General features: G+C 48.6%; 1 protein-coding gene across 4 annotated transcripts in view; it reads right to left on the bottom strand.

The window, feature by feature from the left end:
- Positions 1 to 23,779, bottom strand: part of EXOC6B (exocyst complex component 6B) — a 248,811-nt gene that overhangs the window by 122,021 nt on the left and 103,011 nt on the right. For all 4 annotated transcript variants that reach the window (XM_021396671.1, XM_021396669.1, XM_021396670.1 and 1 more), the window contains one exon: positions 17,523 to 17,591. In XM_021396671.1, coding sequence (XP_021252346.1) covers positions 17,523 to 17,591 — 69 coding nt within the window. The remainder of the gene's footprint in view (positions 1 to 17,522; positions 17,592 to 23,779) is intronic.

Here is a 23,779-nt window from a genome sequence, read left to right as displayed (position 1 = left end):
CTCTTTCAGTCTACAGCCATTCCACTTGCCCAGTCCCTAGCACACAGAGTAAAAAGTCGGTCAAGCACAAAGTGAATGCTATGTTCCCAGTGTTTCAGGGCTTGCCCTCAACAACATGGTACCCGCCAAGCAAAGGAAGGCTTAGGAGTGTGGCTGAAGGAAACCCAGCACGACATAGTCAGGCAGGCAGCAGGAACCCAGGTGGGATCTCCCCTCCTTTGCAGGAAGGTGGACTCCTTCCTCCCCAAAATCAGGCTGTCACCCCATTGTCAGGGACATGGCATCACTCCCCAGCTCTGCCTATAGGAAGCAATGTCTATTTTCCATTCAGAGGAGGGTAAAGCCTTTAATTTCACCCTCCTGGCTGCAGCTGGAGTTCCCTTTTAACTGCTTGGGTAGGGGAGTGAAGACAGTTTTATATGGAAAAAAAAATGCTGAAAAGGCCACTTTAATATGCCTGTATGTGAAAAGGAGAGAGCTTTTCATACTGCACGATAATGAGGGTCAGCGGGATATTACACTTCACCATATGGCTAATTTGCACAGCAGGTCAAATGCTCTGTTTTTTGTTTTTTTTTTTTTTTAAAGACAGCCCTATAGATTAAGCTGCACTAAGGCTAAACAAGAAAATAATAATAAAGAAATAAAGAAGCGTGAGGAGGAGATGCCCTCTAATGTTCGAGCTTGGAAGGGCTGGGGAGGAGGTTGTGTAAAAATTTATAAATTAATTAAAAAGAATAAAAACCCACAAAGATGAGAGTGTAGGGACAAGGCAAGATTCAGATAGCATCACCTTGCAGATGGCACAGACCCAGCACCACCCTGTGCCCACTCAAGATGGGGACGCATCCCTACTGCCTGCAAAGGGCCATGCTGTCCCTTCAAAACTTAGAATCCTATTCTGTGGAGGAATAACCACACACACCAGTACAGATTGGGCACTGACCTGCTGGAAAGGAGCTCTGCAGAGAAGGACCAGGTAGACCAGTGGTTGACCAACAGTTGACCACAGGCTGACCATGAGCCAGCTGTGTGTTCTGGTGGCCAAGAAGGACAGCATGGCACAGAGTGGGGCCAGCAGGGCAAAGGAGGTTCTCCCCTCTGTTCTGCCCTGGGGAGGACACAGCTGGAGCACTGCATCCAGTGCTGGGCTACCCAGTTCCAGGCAGACAAGGAGCTACTGGGAGAGCCCAGCGGAGCGCTGCAGACATAGTGGGGGCCTGGAGCACCTCCTAATGGGGACAGGCTGAGAGCCCAGGGGCTGTGCACCTGGAGGAGAGGAGGCTGAGGGGATCTGAGCAGTGCAGATCAATGTCTGAAGGGCAAGGGCCAGAAGATGGGGCTGTGCTCTGTTTGGCGGTGCCCACTGACAGCACAAGGGGCACTGGGCACAAACCGGAGCCCAGGGAGTTTCATCTGAACGGGAGGAAGAAATGTTTTACTTGACTTGGAGGTTGACAGAGCCCTGGCACAAGGTGCCCAGAGAGGTGGGGGAGTCTCCTCTGGGGATATTCAAACCCACCTGGACGCTTTCCTGTGCAACCTGCTGTAGGGAACCGCTTCAGGCAGAACTTGGGCTGGGTGATCTCCAGAGGTCCCTTCCAACCCCTACGACTCTCTAAGTTGTTATATCATTAGTGGAATGTTTAAGCAACTCTTGAAATACAGTACTTGTTTACTTGCATCAGAAAAGTCCGTTTGTCCTGGCTTGTCCCTGCTCTGTGCCTGGCCCAGGCATGACCCGGTGAGGTACTTCCCGTCCTGGGGCCAGCAGCGGCCACAGCTCCCAAAAAATCTGGTGCCTAAAGATTAGGGAGCCCAGCCCGTGCATCTGCAGAGGGCAAACAGTTTGATTAACGAGCCTGGCTTGTGTAATCGCCTCCCGCCCTTCCCTGCTGCAGCACAGTGTTAATTTATTAAATACCTTAACAAAGGGCCTTTATTAGCGGCCTTCACTTGGCGGGCTGCTTTCGGAGCGTTGCTAGCTACATCTCATAAAGCTTTAATTGACTACTGCTTTTCACAACCTCTGACCTGAGAGCGCAAGCAGCAGGCTGCGCTGGCCAAAGGGTGAGCCCTGAGGAGCTCCCAGCCCCAGGGAGCTAGCAGGGATGCGACAAGCTCAGATGAGCCCAAGGGAAGGGAGATCTGCAGATGAGCAGCTGGCAAGCTGGAACTGAGAGCACTGCATAGCTATCATAGAATCTCTGAATGGCTTGGGTTGGAAGGGACCTCAAGGATCATCAAGTTCCAACCCTCCTGCCACAGGCAGGGCCACCAACCTCCAGATCTGGTACTAGACCAGGTTGCCCAGGACCCCATCCAACCTGGGCTTGAGCACCTCCAGGGATGGAGCATCCACAGGCTCTCTGGGCAGCCTGTAAGCTACCTAAGCTTTCATCGGAAATAAATAAATAGGTATTGCTAATCCTTCTAACTGCAGGAAAAAAAGGCAAGAAAATGAGGATAAAGTGCACTTCAATTGCTCGAATCCAGGAAATAATTTCCTTTTCTTTCTCCTCATTCATGTTTTTCATACACTGGTATGACCAAGAAAGAAACTGGGTTTAAAAGAGCAGTAGCCTCAGTTCTGCGAAGCAGCTCCAAGTATTTTTACCTCCTCCAAATAAAAAAGAAATGCTCTGAAATCTTAATGTCACCCAAACCTTTGGCACCACTGGAGCTCTGAGGTCTGGTTCCCTGCAGTTCCACAGCAGTGCCCAGGAGCTGCCCAGAGCCACGTGCTGCCTGCATGGGGAACACACAGAGGCATGACCTGCAGAAAGCTTGAATTCAGCCAGGAGGAACCACTTGGTTTCCTAGAAATGCATGTCCAAATGCCGTGTGGTGGCAGAGCCCAGCACGGCCCCTAAGCCCAGCACCTGGGGAAAACATATTGCAAACTTTGGGGCATGCATAACGCAGCTTTTCCAGTGTAGGCTCACAGCTTCCAGCGAGGGAATGGCCCAAGCCAAAAGCCGTGTCTTTTTTTTATTTAATAGCCTTTGGTGGATTTCTTTCCATCACTTCGCCCAACAGCTGTCGGTGCCCACGCAAACTTCTAGCATCCATGGGACCTTGTGTTGGAGTTTCGCAGAAAACAGAGGCTACAGAGCAGAACAGACTAAGTCTTTAAAAACTAAACGAAAGCAGCGCTTACACTTCTGTATTTTCTGTTCCAAAAAATACCCTGCTTACGTGACAAAGTTGGAAGACGTGACACGTTCTCATGATGGCTTAGAGAAGCTAAGAGCCACCACGACCCGCATTCCGAGGTGGAAGCCACCTGCCTGGATATCAGGAGAAATTTCCTCCCCAGAACAGTGGTCAGGCACTGGCACAGGCTGCCCAGGGAGTGGTGGGGTCACTGTCCCTGGAGATGTTCCAGGACCATGGGGATGTGGCACTGAGGGACACGGTTATGGGTATGGTGGGATGGGTTGGGGTTGCACTAGGGGATCTTAGAGGTTTTTCCCAGCCTTATTGATTCCATGATTCCCAGCAGCACGCCCAGAGCTTGATGGATCTTTCTCTCCCACCAATGAAGTTCATTCCTGCAGGTAACACAGCATTTGCTCTGTTGGTCTATTAAGTGCAAAAACCTCATCCCTTCTCAAATGCAAGCCCAGCTCCAGCCACCACTGAAACCCTACTGCTAACCCAAACCTCAGGACGAAGGATGGGATGCAGGACTGAGGCCACACACTCAAACTCTCCAGTGCACTGAAGAAAGAGAGCACATTAATCCCTACACACAAAACAGATGGTCGCTGCCATTCAAATAATTCTTACAGCAGAATCACAAGGCGCAGGCCCGGCCTCGTGTTGAGAGCTTCCCTTCAGAACTCACATCACATCTCCCACCACATCCCAGGTTTCAGGTAACTCTGCAAGGGGAGAAAGGACAGAATCCCCTCTTTGAAGTTTGTTACTGCGTGAGGAATTTAACCTCTGTAAAGCAAAGGACGACCTTCCAGGAGAGAGGGCATTCTGCATGTGTGTGTGCTCACTCCTTGCTCAGAGAGCAGGACAGCAGCCAGGGGAGGACGGCTGATGGAGCCCTGCCTCTCTATTTCCAGGTTCAGTCCATGTTTCACAAGAGGAATCTGAGATTTCAAACACCTCTTTCGCCCTTCTGCTTCCTGATGCAAAGCAGTTTATTGGGCAAGAACCACAACGGCTCTGCTGGGGAATACCAACGTGACGGGGGTCTCAGGCGGAGACGCTCCTTGCTGCAATGGGTGCAAGGAGCACAGTGCAACTGGAGGATCCCCCTGCACAGAGCCCATCCAGATCCAATGCCTCTTATAGCCACCATCTCAAATAGAACTCAAAGAGAGGCCCAAATTGAGGCCCCTTTTAGGCCACCATCTCAAACAGAACTCAAATGGAGGCCCAAATAGAGGCTTCAAATAGAGGCCCCTTTTAGGCCACCATCTCAAATAGAGGCCCAAATAGAGGCCTGAAATCAAGGCCCCTTTTAGGCCACCATCTCAAACAGAACTACCAGAGGCCTTACCCCTTGCTCAGATGGACACTCAACGCAGCTCAGCTGTTGGGGAAGCTGCAAGCAGGTAGAAATGTGTGTGCAGCTCCGTGCTGGGCTCTGAGGATTTTCAGGGTGAAGCAAGTTCTCCTAATGGCACGGACAAGCAGCCCTGGTAAATCTTCCAAGTATTCCAAGATGCAAAGTCCGCTTCCATCACATTTTAATAGGCTGAAACGTCAACCAGAAACGTGTTTTCTTTTCCATTTAATAACGGTAGAAAAATAGAGTATATTTGCAGCGGCTCAGTCATCGGTTTGGAGCTGCCGGGTTCATTTAACAAGAGCTTGGCAGTGCAAGGCTCCCCATTTCTGCTGCACACGTACCATTTGTTTTGCTGTCCTGCTGAGCCAGGACTGAGTACCACAGCTCTCCCTTAAGCTACACTGAGCAGAAGATGTTTCCCCAGCCTAAACACGCTATTTAACATCCCATCATCCCAATGAAGAGAGTTTACTCACACGGATAAACACCGATCACGTGGCCATGATCTTGAAACCGTATTTTTTTGTATTTATCAAATCGATTCTCGATATTAAAAATAGATATGTTCATCCAGAAAGATTCCAGTGTTTCACAGTGTTTCCCCTGGGGGCTTTTGCTGATCTTAAAAATTTCACGTTTTAAGAGCGAGCAAAAAAAGAAGGCCTCCAAATTTGGAGTTGCTGCGCCTGACAAATGAAGTGAAGCGCGGAGCACGCTGAGCTGTAAAAGGCGAGAAGGACATTAAACTTCTCTGAGATGACAGCTCGAGCTTTCACAGTTCCTCGGAGTTAATGCTGCTCCAAAGGAGAGCAAAGCAGCAGGCACAAATGGAGATTTGTTGGGAAGTCTAATCTTCCCCCGAGATTAATAGTCAGAAGTTTATCTCCGAGGGGTAGCAGCACAACAGAAGATCCAACGCATGTTCGGGCCCAGAAGACCAGTGACAGCGATAAGAAGTCAAACAAAACCCATTTCTCCCTGATTTTAAGAGTTTTGGTTGCGTTTTCAGATGACAAAATACATCATGTAACAGTGTACGTTTCTGAGAGCTACGCCGATGGCCAGCACCATACACAAACACAGCCCTTTGGTCTTCCCAGCTTCTAATGGAATATTTCCTGAAACTGCTCCAAGGACAGACAGAAAGAGATCTTCTCCTAGCACTAAATGGCTTTTCTCTATCAGCTTCATTCCTGCTTTCAGGCTTTCCAGTCATCTGCGTGCACCTCCCATCTGATCCACTTGCTCTCCCCAGTGTCCCCATGGACACAACTGCTCCATACTGGGTCGTAAACCACCAATGAGCTTCCACCTGTTTGGTAAGACCATGTCTTTAGATGCTGCAGCTTGCCAAGAGGCACAGAGGAAAAGAAGTTTGTTCCCCGAGTGGTCCAACTTAGTTATCCAGACTTAGTGCCTCACACGCCAGGAGCCAGCTTGGATGGGGCTCTGGGGGCTTGGAACTAGATGATCTCTGAGGTCCCTTCCAGCCCAAGGCATTCTATGGTTCTATGATTCCACTAGCCCTGCCCGTGAAAACTGAATAAAAGCTGAATATTGTGCAGGGGACACCACAGAGGAATATACAGTAAAGCTACATAAAGCACATCAATACTAAGGAGCTTCTCCCAGACAAATATTAGCATCCACCCATCGAATAAATCTTTAATTCTGCAGAACAGGACACGAGGGGGACACAGAAAGAATCGCGCTGAGTGTTTCTGACAGTCCCAAGTGAGCTCACAGTTTAATAGCTACAGTGGGAACGACACCCCTTTTGCACCGAGCATCTCTTTCATGCCATCCCTCCTCCCAAAAAGCCAGCAAACAACTCTGCCTTGCCGCACCGACAGCTCCGAGCTAGAGGAAGGCAATGGCCAAGCCCCACGCCGGGGAACGCTCGAAAGAAATCACTGCACGCTCAAACAATGGGATATTTGTCAAAGTACAGCTCGATCACCAGCAATCATCTGTTTTTCATAACTACATTTGACCTAAACTGAATTGACTGAACAAGTAGCCTGTGTTTTTCATTCTGGAAAATACGGCGTCGCGGCTCCCTTTCCACCCCCTCCTTTTTAAGTCATACTTTTCAAAAGTTACCAAGCGATGATGTAGGCAGATTATTTCCTCCTTCTAAACAGCAGTGGCTAAACATTTTCAGGTTGCATTTTTGGCGAGCCCCTCCTGGTTCCAGGTGACCTGCAAGGTTAAGTGCAGGGGGGATGTGCCTTTTCCATACGCTTGCTTTTCAATTCGCCCGCCCTGCACAGGAAAGCACAGCCCTATGCTTCCAGTGCAAAAAATGAGCAGAGAGAATTTCTAACCGCACGCTCTTCTTTCACAATGCATTTAAAATTCATTAAAACGTTATAATGAATGAGCTGCCAGGAAAAAAAAAAACAAACAAAACTATTTAGGACATGCCCATAGAGTCTTCCATGCAAGGCCACCGAGCACAACGCCTTTGGGAGGCAAAGATCTGCCCACAGAAGAAAGCTCACCCTGGTCCCGAGGAAGGAAGGAAATCGGTCACAAGCTTTGCAAGGAAGGATGCATCCCCACAACTAATCAGCTCTTGTCAAGTGCTCCCATCCATTAAAAAGAGAAAAAAGAGAAACTCATGCGAAGAACAGAACAGAACGAGTCCTCAAGAAAACCGAAGCGCGGGTCCAGAGGGAGACCAAGGAGCCAAGGGAAGAGGAAGCTGGAGGAAGAGGAGGCAAAATGTAATTAGGAGAATGCCATCTGCAAATCTCAGCCGTTTCTCACTGCCTTTCCACCAGTTTGTGTTTTAAGCCCCATGCCTCCTACCAGAGAGCTAATCACCCCCGACAGACAGCGTCCTGCGCTGATTACAGAGACTCACAGCAAAAAAAAAAAGTCCCTAAATGTGGATATTTCCATTAGGAGACAGTGCTGTGCTGCTAGATGATTTGAGTGCAAAGCTCCCTGGTCTTGCCCTTTCCATTCCTCCTCCCTGAACTCGAGCATGCACTCGGGAAGGAGCAGAAAAGCCCCCGTCCCACACGTTGTACTCAAGGGAAAGAATGCTGCTCGTTCCTAGGGCTCTTCCACAACGTGTTTGGGTTGGAAAATTAAAACCTGCATCTTTGTTTTTTGTTCTCTCAGCGCAGAACTTAGGGGAATGGTCAGGGAGGGCAGAAACACAAACAAGAGAAAGCCCAATAAATAGACCTCTCGTTCCACGTGTTGCTGTGGGGAGCAGATTCAGTGTTCCATTCCTCGATGTGGTGGGAAGGACGCTGTGTCCCAGCAGCTGCTTGCAGGTTTCCCCTCCCGCTGACTCGTGCTTTGCAACTTTTTAAGGCAATGATGTGCAAAAACCAATTCGAGAGGGCACACGGGATGCTGTATGAGCCACTCCAACCTGCAGCAAGCCAGCACGGCCGCTGCTCTGAGCAGGTCTCAGCTCTGCCCATCCCAAACAACACGTGTAATAATCACAGGTTTGAAGAAAATGTTTAAATCAAGGAGCCAAAATGACCAGGCAATGCAATAGCTGTGTTACACTAATGGAGACTGACGTGCAAACATCAGCGCTCGGCTCACTCGAGCAGAACAACAATTCTCCTTCCTCCTCTCCATCACCCACCAGATCTGTTGAGTAACCTTGTGCGACGTGACCTCATGCAAAGGATGCCAGCTGCCTCCTGGGATAGGCAAAGTGCTGCTAGCAGGTCCAGGTCCTCCTGCTCTGACACATCTGGAGAGCTGGATCCAGGCCTGGGCTCCACGGGACGTGAGGTGTGGAGCTGCTGGGGAGAGCCCAGCAAAGGGCCACTGAGATGTAAAGGGATGGGGAACCTGACAAACTGGGAGAGAGCTGGCACTGCTCAGCTCGCAGCTGAAAAGGCTCAGATGGACCTCACAAATGTGCACCAATAGCCAAGGGGAGATGGGGAATGACCAACCTGAACAGGACAAGAGGCAACGGGCACAAACTGAAATGCACGAATTTCCACTGAACTTAGGAAAAAAAAATATTATTACCCTGAATTACAGAATGGTTGAGGTTGGAAGGAACCGCTTGGGATCATCTGGACCAACCATTCTGCCTCCAGCAGGGTCACCTAGAGCACACTGGCCAGGATCATGTCCAGGTGGGCTTTGAAGTAGACTCCACAACCTCTCTAAGGCGACCAAACCTTTGAAGGTGATCAAACATGGGGACAAGTTGCCCAGAGAGGCTCTGGATCTCCGTCCTTGGGTATATTTGAAGCCCAACCGGGGACAGCCCCGAGCAACCCCATTGCAGCAGGATAAGGTGATCTCCAGAGGCCACTTCCAACCTCATCCTACGATGCTGTGAAATGAACACAACAGTAACTATCCTACAAGGCAACAAGCTGAACACACGTGGGCACCTGTACGAGTCAGTGTGCACCCATTCAGCTGTAAGCTCTACACGCTAAAACGGTAGGAAGCTTCCTACCCAACAGCAGCTGTAGGAAACATGCTCTGTGGCATACCTAAGTTATTACCACAATAAAAAGTTTGGTATTCAGTTCTGTGCATATCCTTTGGTTAACGTTAGAAGCAAATCATTAAGAGGAACAGGCCCAACCTTTCAGACTGCATTATTCCTAATAGTTTTCATCCTGAAGGATTCCAAAGCGTTTCAACACCATCTGACAGCCATCGCTGAGGCAAGAGGCTTTAGACAAGCCAGAGGGAGTAAGGCAGAAAACAAGATTTAAAGGCAACAGACAAATCCCTGCCCTCATAAAAGCTCTGGTGAGTTGCTCAGTGTCAGTGAGCAGCAGATTTATGGAATCATGGAATGGTTTGAGTTGGAAGGGACCTGTAAAAGCCAGCTGGTCCCACTGCCTGCAGTGAGCAGGGACACCCACAGCTCCATCAGATGCTCGGAGCCCCATCCAGCCTGACCTAGAGTGTCTAATGGGGCATCCACCACCTCTCTGGGCAACCCATGCCAGTGCCTCACTAAATTAAGTCCCACAAAGCAAAGTCGAGAAGATCAGAAGTCACACAGACCTCCAGATACCAGCTTCAACTCTATGATCTTTATGGGTTATTCTATGAGAAGAGCTGAGACGCCTTTCTCAGAAGTCAAAGTTCTCATTCTGAGGGACCAGGTAGTGCAGAGCCAAGCAAAACCCCTCTGGGGGCAACGTTCAGAAGTTGCTCGCATCCCTGCTTTTGCATACAGCAATTATCAACCCCCTCAATCTGTGCTTTTCCATCGCTGTTCGTAAAACACAACCAAAGCTGTAGATGTTGGGTGGTGGAGGCACTGGAACAGGTTGCCCAAGGAGGTTGTGGATGCCCCGTCCCTGGAGGCACTGAAGGCCAGGCTGGACGTGGCTCTGGGCAGCCTGGTCTAGTGGTTGGCAACCCTGCACTCAGCAGGGGGGTTGAAACTCGATGACCTTTGAGGTCTTTTTCAACCCAGGCCATTCTATGATTCTGTGATTCTACGTCCCTCTTGTTGTAGGTGTCCCTGTTCATTGCAAAGGAGTTGGACGAGATGACCTTCGAAGGTCCCTTCCAAGTCAAACCATTCCACGATTCTATGAAAGCCTATTTCCGGTCTCGGAGCTGAAGCAACTTTTGGGTTCTGCTTGCTTCTCATCTTCCCCCCTCCTAGTCCGCAGCCACCGTGCTCCTGGAATGCAAAGGCAGCATTTGTTCATTGTGAGGGCTCTGCCTTGTTTCCACATTTTCCTGAACAAAGGGCTGAAACAGTGGGCATATGCGTCACAAGCCTGTCCTGAACACTGCTCACCCCTTCCTGCACAAATATTTGTAAACAGATTGAGAATTCATGTCCAGCCGACTCAAGACCCTTCATAAAAAAGGGTTTTATTGAAAACAGGATGGCAATCATTTCCCAGATACACTGCACACAGGCCTTTAAGATGAGAAACAACGTACATAGCAGGAAAACAGCAACCCGCAGCTGTGCACCAAGCATAAAACATGGTGGCTTATTATTTTACAGCCTCCTCCCCCACAAACCCTCCCTTCTTATATTTTTTTCTTTCTAACACAAAGTTTCTGGTCAGCACATGATAATTCCCTGGGGTTCATTTATGTACAAAACACACAGCTCCGCTAACATGAACAATCCTCATCAGGAGGACCTTCCTCATCCCTCTTTTTCTAGCACTCTAAAATACTCTGCAGCACAAGGGAAGAAGGGGGACAGTATATTCTCCCAGTGTTGCTTCCATGCACATCTTCTCTCTTTTGCTTTTCAGTGATGTGCACACACGGAGTATATTGGTCATGCCAGCGAGCGCAGCCCATGAGCAGGACTCATAGCTGGGACTCTGCTCTCTTTCCTCTTTTTGGCATTAGGACACAAAATACTGTTGGTTTGGTTTTGCTTCTTTTTCTTCAGGAGCAGTAACAAGGCATAGGAGGAATGGTGGAGCGAGCTGGGTTGGTTCCACTCTGAAAGAAGGAGAGGAAGCACCTAATGCAGGATGATGGTGTAGATACAGCCATACTCCTCTTGGAAATGGACAGACAAAATGCAAAGAGGAAAATTCAAATTAGTAACAGCGGGGAAAAAATACAAAGGTGGTTAAACACTGGAACAGGAACCTAGAGAGGTTAGGAAATCTCCAACCCTGGAGATCCTCAAAACTCAACAGCACGTAGCTGGGAGATCCTTGATGTAACCTCAAGCCAGGAGTCTCCTACAGTCTTAATTACTGTGAGTCTATTATGAGACTGGAGGATGAGAAGAGTTTTAACAGAAATGCTGCTCAGAGATTTCCCTTTCTGTTCCATTGAGCTTTACCTTAGGAAACTCAATGCTCTTCAGGGACGTTCTTGGCAAATCAGTGCACTTCCGTCACTACCACTTGTTATTTTCGAGATACCATCACTTCTGGACACCACCACCACACAGTCCCCCGAGGTAAGTGAGGCGTGTTCCCAACACTCCTGGGACCCTTTAAGCCCCAACATCAGGAAATGGAGGAAACCTTCACAGAATCATAGAATGGCCTGGGTTGAAAAGCACCTCAAAGATTCTCTGGTTTCAACCTTCAGCAAAAGCCTTTCCATGCTTGCACAATCCAGATAGGTGCCACTTGCTTTGACTTCAGCAAGGCTTTTGACGTGCTCTTCCATGTTATTCTTGTATCCCAGGTAGGATGTCCCACTATGGGTGAGTGATAAGCTGGATATACAACTACTGGGTTGGTGGTCAGGTTATGAGGGCTGTGACTGGAGTTCGTACCCTACATGGGAGCTGGTAACAAGTGGAGAACCCCAGCAGGGTCCATCCTGAGACTTAGAAGTGTAGAATGGGTTGGATTGGAAGGGACCTTAAAGCTCACCTGGTTCCAAACTCCAAGTTACTTAACTTCTCCATCAGGGACTCAGAGGAGGCAACAGAGCATATTCCCATCCACTCCGCAATCAGCACCAAACTGGGGAGCAGAAGTCAATGCAGTGAGGAGCAGGGCCACTATCAGAAGAGGTCTCAGTGTGAGATGGGAACCTGATGAAATTCAGTGAGGATAAATGGCAAGCCCCATGTCTGGGAGGAAGAAGCCCTCACCAGGCACCAGCAGGGCTGGGGAGCAGCTCTGGGGGTAAGTAGCAAGAGTTGGCAGGTGGAGCTGAGCACGGGCTAGCAGCAGAGTCCTGAGCAACCTGCTCTGACCTCACTGTGAGCAGAAGCTGGAAGGGACCTCCTGATTCCCCCCCTACCCTGTATAGGAATCCATCCTCCACGACCCCGCAAAATGCTGAGCAGATGCAATGCACTTCCCATGGCCAGGACTAACAGAGTCAGCCTCTTTCTTTAGCCACTAAGACTGCAAAGGGATTGAGGATGAACTCAGTACTCAGCGTAAACTATTGGTACATGTTTTCAGCAAATGAAGGCAGAGCTCTGCAAAGCCCTGGGAAAGCACAGCCGCTGTAACCTCAGGTGACAAGCAGTCTGCATCCGGGCTATTGTAGTAAACGTAGGGTTTTTTTTTTTTTCCTCCTCCTAACATGTCTGTTTTCCAAGCTGAATATTTTAAGAATCAAGGCTGCCTGTGATCATATCTAGCCGGCTTAGAACGAACACTGATTTCTTTGCTGCTTCTTTGATCGAAGCCAAGTGGTTTTCTCATGGGTAATAAGGTCACGGGGTTAAAAGAGCAATATGACAATTACAAAAGTTAAATCTATTGCCACTACAGACAGACACACTACCCAGGGTCCATTAGCACGTAGTACAGAATGGTTATCACAGGTCACTGACACCAGTTCACTCTAATGGCTTTTCCTGTGTCCTTATCAATGCGGTGCACAAAGTGTCTCACCCTCAGCCTTTCCCTATGATCTCAGTGCTGTGTTTATAGCTATCTAACTCCACCAGGCACCAGTGGGTCAGCCAAGTCAGCAGACAGTGAGATACGCCAGGACAGAGCGATGGGACAATCTGCAAAGTGTCTGAGATGAACAAGGAGTTACCAGAGACTTCGAGAAAGAAATTTTTTCCACTCCCCCCCCAGCCCCCCCCAAAAAAAAGGAGTTTAAACTGTTTAAGTTCCCAAGGACACAGAGGGAAAAGCTTTACAACCCCGATCTCCAAAATAGAAGAAAGCCACAGACTTTCCGTGGTACGGTTCGTATTTCAGTACCAAATAAAAGAAACAACTCTAGCGTTACAGAGAGAGAAAAAAAGAGCCGTTTTCATCTGAAAGAGAGGGTTGGGGAGCACTTATTATTTGAGCTGTGGTTCCTGTAAGGGACTTTCTCACCCCCTTAAAGAAGAACTTGAGCTGCTTTGCACCCTTAGCAAAAGGACAAACGTTTCGGTGTGCACGAGAGGCTGCGCCGGGGAGGAGGTTCGGGAAGGTTCTGGGCTCAGAACACAGCAACCCATCACAGCCAGATGCAAACACAGGCCCTGGTTTCTCCTCCCAAGGCTCTGCACGGCGAAGAGATCACAAAGCATCATCCCCATCCTTAAAACAGGCGAGCCAGAACTTACCAAGTGAATGCAGCTGAAGCACGCTGTGTGTGCTTTACTATAGGAACCTCACGGACCTTTTACATGGGATATTTTTCATAGATTTGTTTTGCTTTTTAACTTGCCTTACGTTTTCTTACCTCTCCTAATGTATTTCGTGCATCAAAGCGGCTTAGGGTCAGAGGGGCTTTGGGTAGAAGCAATATAGCTGATAAAAACGTCAGTGGTGAGATATGACAAATTTATAGTAAATACCTGTCAGCTGCTATTTATCTAAATTATCCAGCTCTGGGATTCTCCAGAAATACTCCACCAGCTGCGAGGCAGCCCCATTTTTACGCCCGTATTTACATCAGAATCTGCTCCTTTTTTGTTGTTGTTGTCGGTGGGGTGTTTTTGGACACTTGTTCTTTACCCTAAAATGACCCCTTTGTAGCTCGGATCAAAGAGCTGGGAGCGTCAATACCAGTGTCTTCACCAACATGTGAAGAACCTCAAAGTAATTGGTTACCAATTAGCATAAACCTTTACAAGAGAAAAACACCGACTGAGACGAACCCTGAGCGCTACCAGGCAGCAGCACGGGCTGAAGCAGGAGCTCGAGTGACCTAAATCACTTTCATCTGCCCCAGAGACAGCTTCTTGGGAGCGCCCTGCGTGCAAATTATTCTCCCTTTCTCGCCCTTCTTTTCTTCTGTTGGAATTCCTTTCTGCTCTCCGTTCGCTCTTTGCTTTCTGACTCGCTGCAGCTTATGGGAAACATGAAACAAAAACTGCTTTTCATTTTATGTTATGTAAAGCAAAGCAACTCCATGTCTTGGCCTTGAAATACAAGGCTCCCAACAGCTGTTCAGATGCTCCAGCAGATAAACCATCTGGCCCAAACCTCACCTTTCCTAATTTACTTTGGATATCGATCAAAGCAACCTGAGCATTACATAGACTTTCGTCAAAGACAACATAAAAGATAAAACCGTCAATGGCAAAATCACTTCACTGAAATCTCCTTGTTTCTTCTTTATGTAATAACATTACCATTTCTCAACAAACTTCTCTATTAGCTCAAAGAGAAGATGTACCCGATACCAGCAGCCCAGCAGCCTCACCGCCCTTCAGATGAACGTCCTCAGATAGCTCACCGCTGCTCTACCGAAACCAAAGGGCTTTTTGGCGTTCAAGCCCAGCTAAAAGCAGAGCCAACCTCATCTGAGGAGCCCAGGACGTGCACCCTGACCTTGCTGCCTCCCCCTCTTTCTTACTCCTTCATACGTTATCCCTGGCTTCTGAAGAACCAGCGTACCCATGGTCTGATTTTTGAGTGTCCTGTCTGGAGCCAAAAGTTGGGCTCCATGATTCTTATGGGTCTCTTCCAACTTGGAAGATGCTATGATTCCATGATCCTTATGGGTCTTTTCTAACTCAGGATATTCTATGATCCTACAGTCCCAGTTTTCAGCTTTTTCCAGCTCTTTTTGTTTGTTTTTTTTTGCTTTGTTTTACATTTCCTCATATGGGGATGTGATACATTTCTCACTACTACCAAGACACCCACTGAAATACAAAGCTGCTTAATGGCCAGTGACCGATACCAACTTGAAACTTCACCTGCAAAGCCTTATTTCATCCAATTCAAAGTACGTTCGTCACACGAGGAAATCGCAGTCGGGGTCAGAACCTGTTGTTTAGGGGCAAAACCCCAAAATCTTACACCACGGTCCAAGAAAACAAAGGGCTAACTGCAATCACTACGCATAGCAGAACGAAACAACGAAGGCTTATCCAGCAAACACCAAGCACACACGCACTCCGGCAGTGTTTTGTTCCATCACTCCAAGGATTCAAAGCCTCCCCTACGCCCATGTGTTCCTCAGGACAGCGTCGCCCAGGCCATTTCCCACACGACACGGGATCGCCGATGAATGGCCCCATAAAGCATCCCACCGGGGCCCGTCCTGCCGCGCCAAGGCCCAGCTCTCCATTAACCACCGCCTGACCCTTGTTCACTTTCTTTCCCCCTCCTCTGCCCTTCCTGAGAAAGTTCAGCGCTTCCTGGAAAAGTCTCGCTGCCGTTTGATATTGTACTTCGCCTTGGTTGCTGAAGGAAGGATTTACAGGTGCCTGGCCCCGTCTGTAAGACCATGACCGAAGGCTGACCTCGCCTTACAATATGTGAACTTCTGCCCTGCTGATAAGGCTGGCAGATATGAGTAGGATTTTTCAAATAATCCTTTGGGAATTTATAAGCAGCACAGCCATAAAACCGAGGTGACTGGAAGGTCGATTTCACTAAAAATAATAAATATCTCAATGTTTATTCAACGTGGGCCTTTTTAACTGCAGGCCAAGCATTTAGATAACGCTATTGTAAATGACAAATATTAGGATTTTTTGGTAACTATTACATTATGATCCTTCCGTCTGACACTGATGTGGTCGTTTCCCTCGACGCTCGCTGGATCTTTGGCATTGTTCAGCTCAAGCTGGGCCTAGAAAGCCAGCTCAGGCTTCGTGCACGGGTCAGAAAAAGGGCAACTTTCTTTTCAGGAGGCTTTCCTAGGGGTGCTCACCTCATTCTGCTCCTATCTCACCAGCGCACCACCTTCAGAGCTCTGCCCTATTCTCTTCTCTCATGGCTAGAGCTCTTGGCTGAAATAGGAGAGGGAGGAGGACTGAAGGATCTCAGTGCAGGAGAAGATGATCCAACCCAGACCTGCTGCAGAGTGCTGGCCACGATGCCTGGCTCTCCCTCATGAGCTTTGGAGAGCCGCACAACCGATCGCTATCCAAGGCAATAAGCAAAGCAACAAGATGGAGAAACTACAAAACCCCAGTGACGCCCTGAGCCCCAAGCCTACAACACAGCATAAACGTGAACCTTTCTACATCCAACAACGAGAATCCTCATCCTTCCCATAAAAGCATTATGTGCAATTATGCAGGCATATACCCTTGCATTAAAAAAAACAAAAAAAAACAAAAAAAAACCCAACCTGTAAGCTACACAAATAAGATTCCTAAGGCTGTTTTCATTATACATAGTCTTCACTGAAGTTTCTCCAAATAAAGTGACACTTTGAAATGCACAAAGCATTTCAGCCCGGTTGTAATCTTCAATTAGCACACTCCCTGCACCGGGCTTCCAGCGCCGGCTCTGAGTGGGAGCCTCTGTCCAAGATAAACAGAGTAACACATTTTGGGTAGGTTAACTTTTTCATTCCACTACAAAATCACGGCCACGGAGCCAAATTACATAATTATTAACAGATGAGGGCACAAAAAAGATTTTACATAAATGTTTTTTATGACAATTCTTTTCCTTTTGCAAATTCGTTTGTATGTCTTGCTGGAGAGCCTGTCTTTCAGAAGTGCCTCAAAAAACAATGCTCTCTCAAGCCTGGCTCCGCTGAGGAAGGGGAGGAAAGCTGCTAACAGAGCCGTGCTTTCATGTGCTGCCTGGCTTCCCATTGCCCAGCTGCAGGAGAGAGCCTTGGAGAGCTCTGCAGAAGATGTTACCAACGTCAAGGAACAGATGCAAATAACGCAGGTTTGGGGGTGGGGAGATTTGCACGCTATAAGGCTCATACGTTGCCAAAGGTGTGTTGGAAATTAAAAGTCAAGGTGCAAGCTGCAAAGGTCACCTTACCACAGAATGGCTTGGCCAGCAATCAAACGCAAGCACAGAGCACCTCCAAGTCCAGCCACGTATTCCAGTGCACGTAAAGGAGAAAAAGCCCAATTGCTGGGAAACTGGACGTGGCACGGTGACACCGGGGTTTGGCTGGACAGCAGCAAGTCTAACTCTAGCAAGCTTCTCTGGTGTGCAACAAACAAGATGTCTAAAACCATTTTTTCCCCTCAACTTCTCCATTTGCACTGAATAATGAAGTTACTGCGATCAGAAGAGAGCTCTTGCAGGATAAATCTGCAACCAAGGTAGAAGCACTGGGCCTACGACAAACCCAAGTCAGACAAAACATTCCTTTACGTTTCAGCAGGCTCCAGGCGGCAGGGCTCACTCACCAGCACGGAGTAGATGTGCAGGCAGCGGTACACGGGCGAGAAGTCCACCAGCTCCTGGGCCCCGGGCACCTGGAAAAGAGCAGGAGGTCAGCACAAGGTGCAGGTCTACGGCACATCAATGAGATCAGTGCAGCTCGAGGGTCTGCAAGGTGCACTGAGATTTCAGGGCTGCAACCACTGCAGTGATTACTGATGCCTGCCTACACATCTGCAAGTACAGTTCTAGAAGTTTCTCAGAGCAGAAAGCCTTCACTGAATATTTCTTTTGCTCCATTTGTGCTTCCCTCTGAAATCACTTTCACCTTCTATCCTCCTGTTAGCCAGCTCAGCAGAGATTTAATTTTGACCACAAGCTCAAATGTAAGTTCAACCGTCCTTGGCACCTATGCAACACAACAACAACAATCTTTTCTATACTTCCAGTTTGATTTCTTTAAAAGCACGAGTTCTTCTCTTTCTGTTTTAAAGAATAAGCCACACAGGCCCCAGCACCTTTCAACAACAGCAGTGAGCCTCTCGCAGGGACAAGGAAGCGCAATTTGGAAGGGTGGGACAGAAGGAGAGAGGGCAAGAGGAAGATCAGAGAGGAAATTTGCATACAAGAAGCTTCTGTCCTTTGGATATGTTGAAGCCAACACAGCATTAAGCTTTTTGGCCAAGGCATAAAGCTAAAGCAACCCTCCTTCTCCCCCAAAATCCAGAGAGGAAGGGAGTGTTCTGTTGACATGCGGTGGAAGAAAACGGGAGAAAGATGAAAGGGACCAATGGACAGGCCTGGGAAACATGTTTATTTTTAATTATGCTTAAGAGGCATTTTGCTATAAAGGAGGTAGGATGGAGCTGGGAGAGGTTTGTAGCTGCATGAGGGCATGCCAATCTCCATCAGTGCTGCCCAAAGCGCCCGGGGCGAGCGGTCCTCACCTGCAGCAATGGCTTTGGGCAGGGGAATGCTGAACGGGTCTGGGAAGGGGGGGATTTTGTTAGAACACTTCTGGCTGAGGAAACCTCGAGTGCAAAACTGCTGGAGATGGCTACAAGGAAGCAGAGGAACACCAGGACACACCGGGCCCAGTCATCCCCAGCGACCACCACCAGCGTCGGGAGCTGGATGGGAGGGACCCGAGAGCTCCCTGTGCTCTTCTAAGGGAGGGGAGATCTGTCATCTCCTCCCACCACCATCACAGCAGGAGATGTTTTCCTATGAACTCGAATTCAGGATCAAACGGTTTTGCTCCTCTCGGATTCGGGGCATTAGCAGAACACAGCCCACAGAGAAATATTTTTGATAAAGATTTGTGAAATCAGGTTATTGCCAAAAACGGAGCTTACTCCTCCAGAGAAATTCTTTCAAAGCAGACTGCAACATTTTCACAGTCTCTGATCTTCTGTAAAAACTTTTAAGCCCACACACACGCTTGCAGAAAACATGGACGTTCCTGCAGAGTTAATATCTGAGACATCAATAATTTTAACATTGCTAATCCAGATAGAAAGCCCCCAGACACGGGTGCGTGCAAAACCTGGAACGCGCTCATGAAAACGCGAGCACCCAAGAGATCAAACCCTGCGCTGAGATTCTACAGAGTTTGAACCTACAGAGTTTGAAGGAGCACCTCGTCCACATCCAGCCCCACAGCAGGAGAGACAACGCTGCCACTGGAACCCCCTTCAGCCTCTGGAGGGGTCCCCGTTCATTGCAGGGCAGTGGGACCAGATGGCCTTTAAGGACCCTTCCAACTCAAACCATTCTATGAGTCCACGACCAATGCAGAGCTGTGCACATACAGAGCAAGCAGAACTCTGGCAGTTTTAGCACATTGTGCAGTTAAGAGCTGTTTTCTAATGCAACAGGAAGGCACCTTTTTGCTTTTCCAAACAGGAATCCACTTTCCCAGCTGGAACCTCATGCAACTTTCACCATACCCCAGCGTGAGGGAAACATGGGCATCCTTCAGGCTGAGCACATCCCCTCTGGCACTTATTTGAGTTTCTTCCCCAAAGCTGCGTTGCCAGCATTCAAAAACGTAAATAAACCTTTGATTTTTTGAAATGCAGTGCTGCAACGAGAACTAGAAGCCTCCTCAACAGAACTGATTACTCCCCCGACATCTCCACTTTGCCTAATCTTTCCCCCCTCCCGCCTTTTAGGTTGTAGAACAAAGAGTTTATTCATTTTGTCCAGAATTCTCCTGTTCCGCAGACCTCGTTCCCAAACCCCGCGTCCGGCACGCTCACGGCACAGAGCTGTCAGCCTCTGCAAACAGCCCAACCCCTGCTTTCTGCAGGAGCACTTTCAGTTGGGTTAAACGCTGACTGTAGAAAATTTAACCCGTTAAAGCCAAGGTTTCAGTGTAAATGCCCATCTGCAGCTAACACCGTCACAAGCCTGTCCCGGAGATGGTTTGGTGGGTGCCCCATCCCTAGAGACAGGGCTGGACATGGATCTGAGCACCTGACAGAGCTGTAGCTGTTCCTGTTCATTGCAGGGGAGTTGGACCAGATGGCCTCTAAGGGTTCTTTCCAACTCAGATTGATTCTATGATGATTCTATGATGCTTCTAGTAAGGAATGCTCCAGTCTGGCTTTAAACAAATTTGCAATACGATGGCTTGTATCTCTGATCCTTGCTGCTTTCCTATGTAAGGACACGACACACGCACAGATACATTTGCCCCTCTTTCGTTAAGGAAAGAAAAATCTACACTGAAACATCATGATTTATGAGCCAGAAACACCAGTTTATGAACTGTCCTGTGGGCCCACTGAGCCAAGCACATGGGCTCACTGGTACAGACGAATGCGTGCACACACAATACTGCAGCCCCAAGTCCAGCCCATGACATTTAGCACCCCGGCTCTCTTCACGTGATACAGACATTGGAAAAGTCCTCTGAGCTCACCAAGCCCAATCCATCCCACCATGCCCACTGACCACGTCCCTCAGGGTCACATCTCCATGGCCCTGGGACACCTCCAGGGATGGTGACCTCAGCACTCGCTGGGCAGCAGTGCCAGTGCCTGACCAACATTCAGAAAGTGCTCACTTTATAAAGTGAGCCTCTACTGCTGAAAGAAGCATTGGTTCTCGACACCTTCAACAATCCTCATCTTATCTCTCTGGGTACCATCAGCTTGGGAGTTGTTTTTGCATGCTGAATGCAATTACAGAACCAAATGCATTAGGTTTTAGATTTCCCACACCTTGTGTGGTCTCAGTGTCCTTTGCCTGCCACAGTGCCACGGCTTCACCTTAGTGAAGAAGAATGCTCTCACGTGGTCAGGATGCTCAGAGCACTGCAGCATTGGAAGTGGCCGCATCGTGCTGCAAACTGATCTCACTCTGGCTGACATCGGAGACAGCAGGCAGACAGCTTTGTCTGGAAACAGAAAGCGTTCTCTCCGTGTCCAAGATGGTTTTTTTTTGTGGAATTACTAGTGGGAGCAAACAAAAGGTGGAGGCTGATGGCACCTAACAAAGCCATTTATCCGGGAAAGCCGAGAGAGCCTCTCTGGGTCCCAATTCTAGCTCCCGAAACTGCCTTCAATCTCTTACATTCACCTAGAGAATTACTACTTACTCCTACAGCCAGGTCAACCTGAAAGAATGCCAGAAGTACGATGACTTTTGGCTACACCTCACACCTGCTGACGTCCTCAGTGCCAAACTCCCTCTCCGAACAGAAAACCGTCTGGAATTTGTTGATTTGTTCTTCAGTGAGAGATGAGGGGCTGCTATTCCTTCCTTGCAATCTCCCCTCTCCCGCACAGGAGCACCAGGAGGTCCATCTCCACCCAACCGCGTCACAAACGCCTGGCCAGACTTCAGGGGAACAAGAAGAAACGAGGCAGAATGCAGGCGAGCTTTGTCCTGATGTATTCAACGGGATGGCAAGAGAAAAGTCACTGAAAACGAGAAGAATCTGGATGAGCTTTGTAGTAAAAAGCATCCAGAACACTACAAAGGGAGCAGCTGGCACACACAGAGCGGGCCATGGAGCTGCTCAGTATGAAATGCCGACCCTCCTCCTGCCACTTGACATTCATAAAAACTCAACTCAAGTCGTCTCCCGGCTTGCTTAACAGCTGTGCCCGCGCTCTTGCTCTGATTATAGCAGGAGCTTCCACCACAGCGAGGCATCTGTCTGGACCATGATGTCTCCAGAGTGCAGAACTCTAATGGAGTGGGGAACCACACCTCATACTGGTCCTCTTGAATGGAGCTGGCACAGCTCCCCAGTGCTGCCCAAGAGAGAAAATGGTCTGCGTAACAATACACGCAGCAAATACATGCAACAACAGAAGAAACACTCTTCTGCTCTTCTGCTCCTTTCAAAGCTTTTCCTGTTAATTCTGCTGCCTGGGTGAAGGGGGTGAGGAGCTTGATGGATAACTCTGTATCGCAGCCTGCGGAAGGGCTGAGGTATTTCCCAGAGATTAAAATGATTGTATTTAGCCCACTTTTTTCCAGATTCTGCGAGGGAGCAGGATCAGAAGGTCTCTCCTGCCGAACTCTTAACCAGAACCACCTCCGAGGATCATTCTGTTTTCAGCTCTGAGTCGGACTTGGGGCAGGAACTCTTTGTTCCTCCTTCCCAGATTCACCCACCACTGGCTGTCCTCCAAACAGAAGCCTGCAGCTACCGGTTGGGTTCCTTAGCAGAACTGTGGTCTTTGGATGCTTCAGGACCCACTCCACTTGCCCACTGACTTCATCCCATGTGGGGTTGCCTTCTCTTCCTCCACGTTTTCTTGTTCATGTTTTTTTTGAGACATATAACCCCCAGTGAGGAGCAGAGCCCAGCAAACACCACATGCCCAATAGAAGCAGTGCTGTCCCCCCAAGACCAGAAGGCTTAGAATCATAGAATCCTTAGAGCAGGAAGGGATCTCTGAGGGCCATCTAGTACAGCACCCTGCAACAAACAAGGACATCACAGCTAGATCAGGTTGCCCAGGACCTGATTAAGCCTCACCCTGAAAGTCTCCAGGGACAGAGCATCAACCACAACACTGGCAACCTGCTCCAGTGCCTCACCATCCTCACTGTGTAAGACTTTTTCCTTATATCGAACCTAAATCTACCCTCCCTGAGCTTGAAGCCATTTCCCGTTGTTCTATCGCCACAGACCCTTTTAAAGAGTCTAGGTCTGCTTCTTCAGAACTGAGCAGGAAATGGGATCTCCTGCATTCGGGATGCTCAGCACTCACAATTTTTGGCAACTGGGATGAATTTTGGAGCCTCAAGCTCTGCCTTAGCAGTACTCTGCCTCTTTGTCACTACACAGAGGAAATAACTGGAAGGAGCAGAGTCAAGCTACCAGATGAAAATCTGGGGATAAATATCAGCCATGGAAAACAATATTGATGTTGCCCTGTCATGGCAGAAACCTCACCAAAGAGCTCAGCATTAACAGTGTATACCTGTGTACCAGTTTGGACTGGGATGAAGTGAATTACTGACCCACCCAGCAGCAGTGCCCTCCCTGTTTCTCACTGTGCTCCCACTGAGTAGCCTGGGAGGGGATGTGGCTGTGACACCATACCCAACCCGACCAAGGAGATATTCCATACATCATGCTCAGCCATGAAATATTGGGAAAATTTGTTTCTGGGTTGCTGTGTTACCCCAGAAAATGTCCACTGCTTGGAGACCAGCTGGGCATCCATCTGTTGGTGGGATGTGGGCAGCGACTGCCTTTGCACCAGCAGCAGGGTTTCTTTTTTCCCTTCACTTATTAAGCTGCCTATACAACTGGCCCACGAGTCCTCTCGCTTCTGTCCCTTAGATCACCTCCTCCATCCTGCTGGAGGTCAGAAGGGGGAGTGGGTGAGCAGCTGGGGGGGTTCTCGGCTGCTGGCTGAGGTCACCCTCGGCCATATCGCAGGTACCAACCCTTTAGGTTTAACGGCTCTATTACCAGATGAGACATCCATTTGTACTAAAAAAAGAAAAATAAAGAGGAGAAGACAACAACAGAGAGGGGAGAGGAAGAAGAAATAAGAGAAAAACGAGAAAAAAAAAGAAAAAACAGAATAAGGAACACAATTTTTTTTTTTAAAAAAAGCAGAGAAACAAAACAAATAAATAAGAAAACCAACAAACAAAGGAAAAAAAAAACAAAACCCGTGAAATAAAACAAAATAGCTCTCTTTCCAAAGAAAAGAAGCCCCGGAGGGCCAGGAGCTTGGGGAAGAGCCGCAGCGGGACCCGCCCGCCCCGTTTCATCACCACGGACAGCGGCCGCTGCCGGGCAGCT

This window comes from Numida meleagris, chromosome 4 (genome assembly GCF_002078875.1).
Source record: "Numida meleagris isolate 19003 breed g44 Domestic line chromosome 4, NumMel1.0, whole genome shotgun sequence".
NCBI classification, from domain to species: Eukaryota; Metazoa; Chordata; class Aves; order Galliformes; family Numididae; genus Numida; species Numida meleagris.
This window is presented reverse-complemented; position numbering and strand designations above follow the sequence as displayed.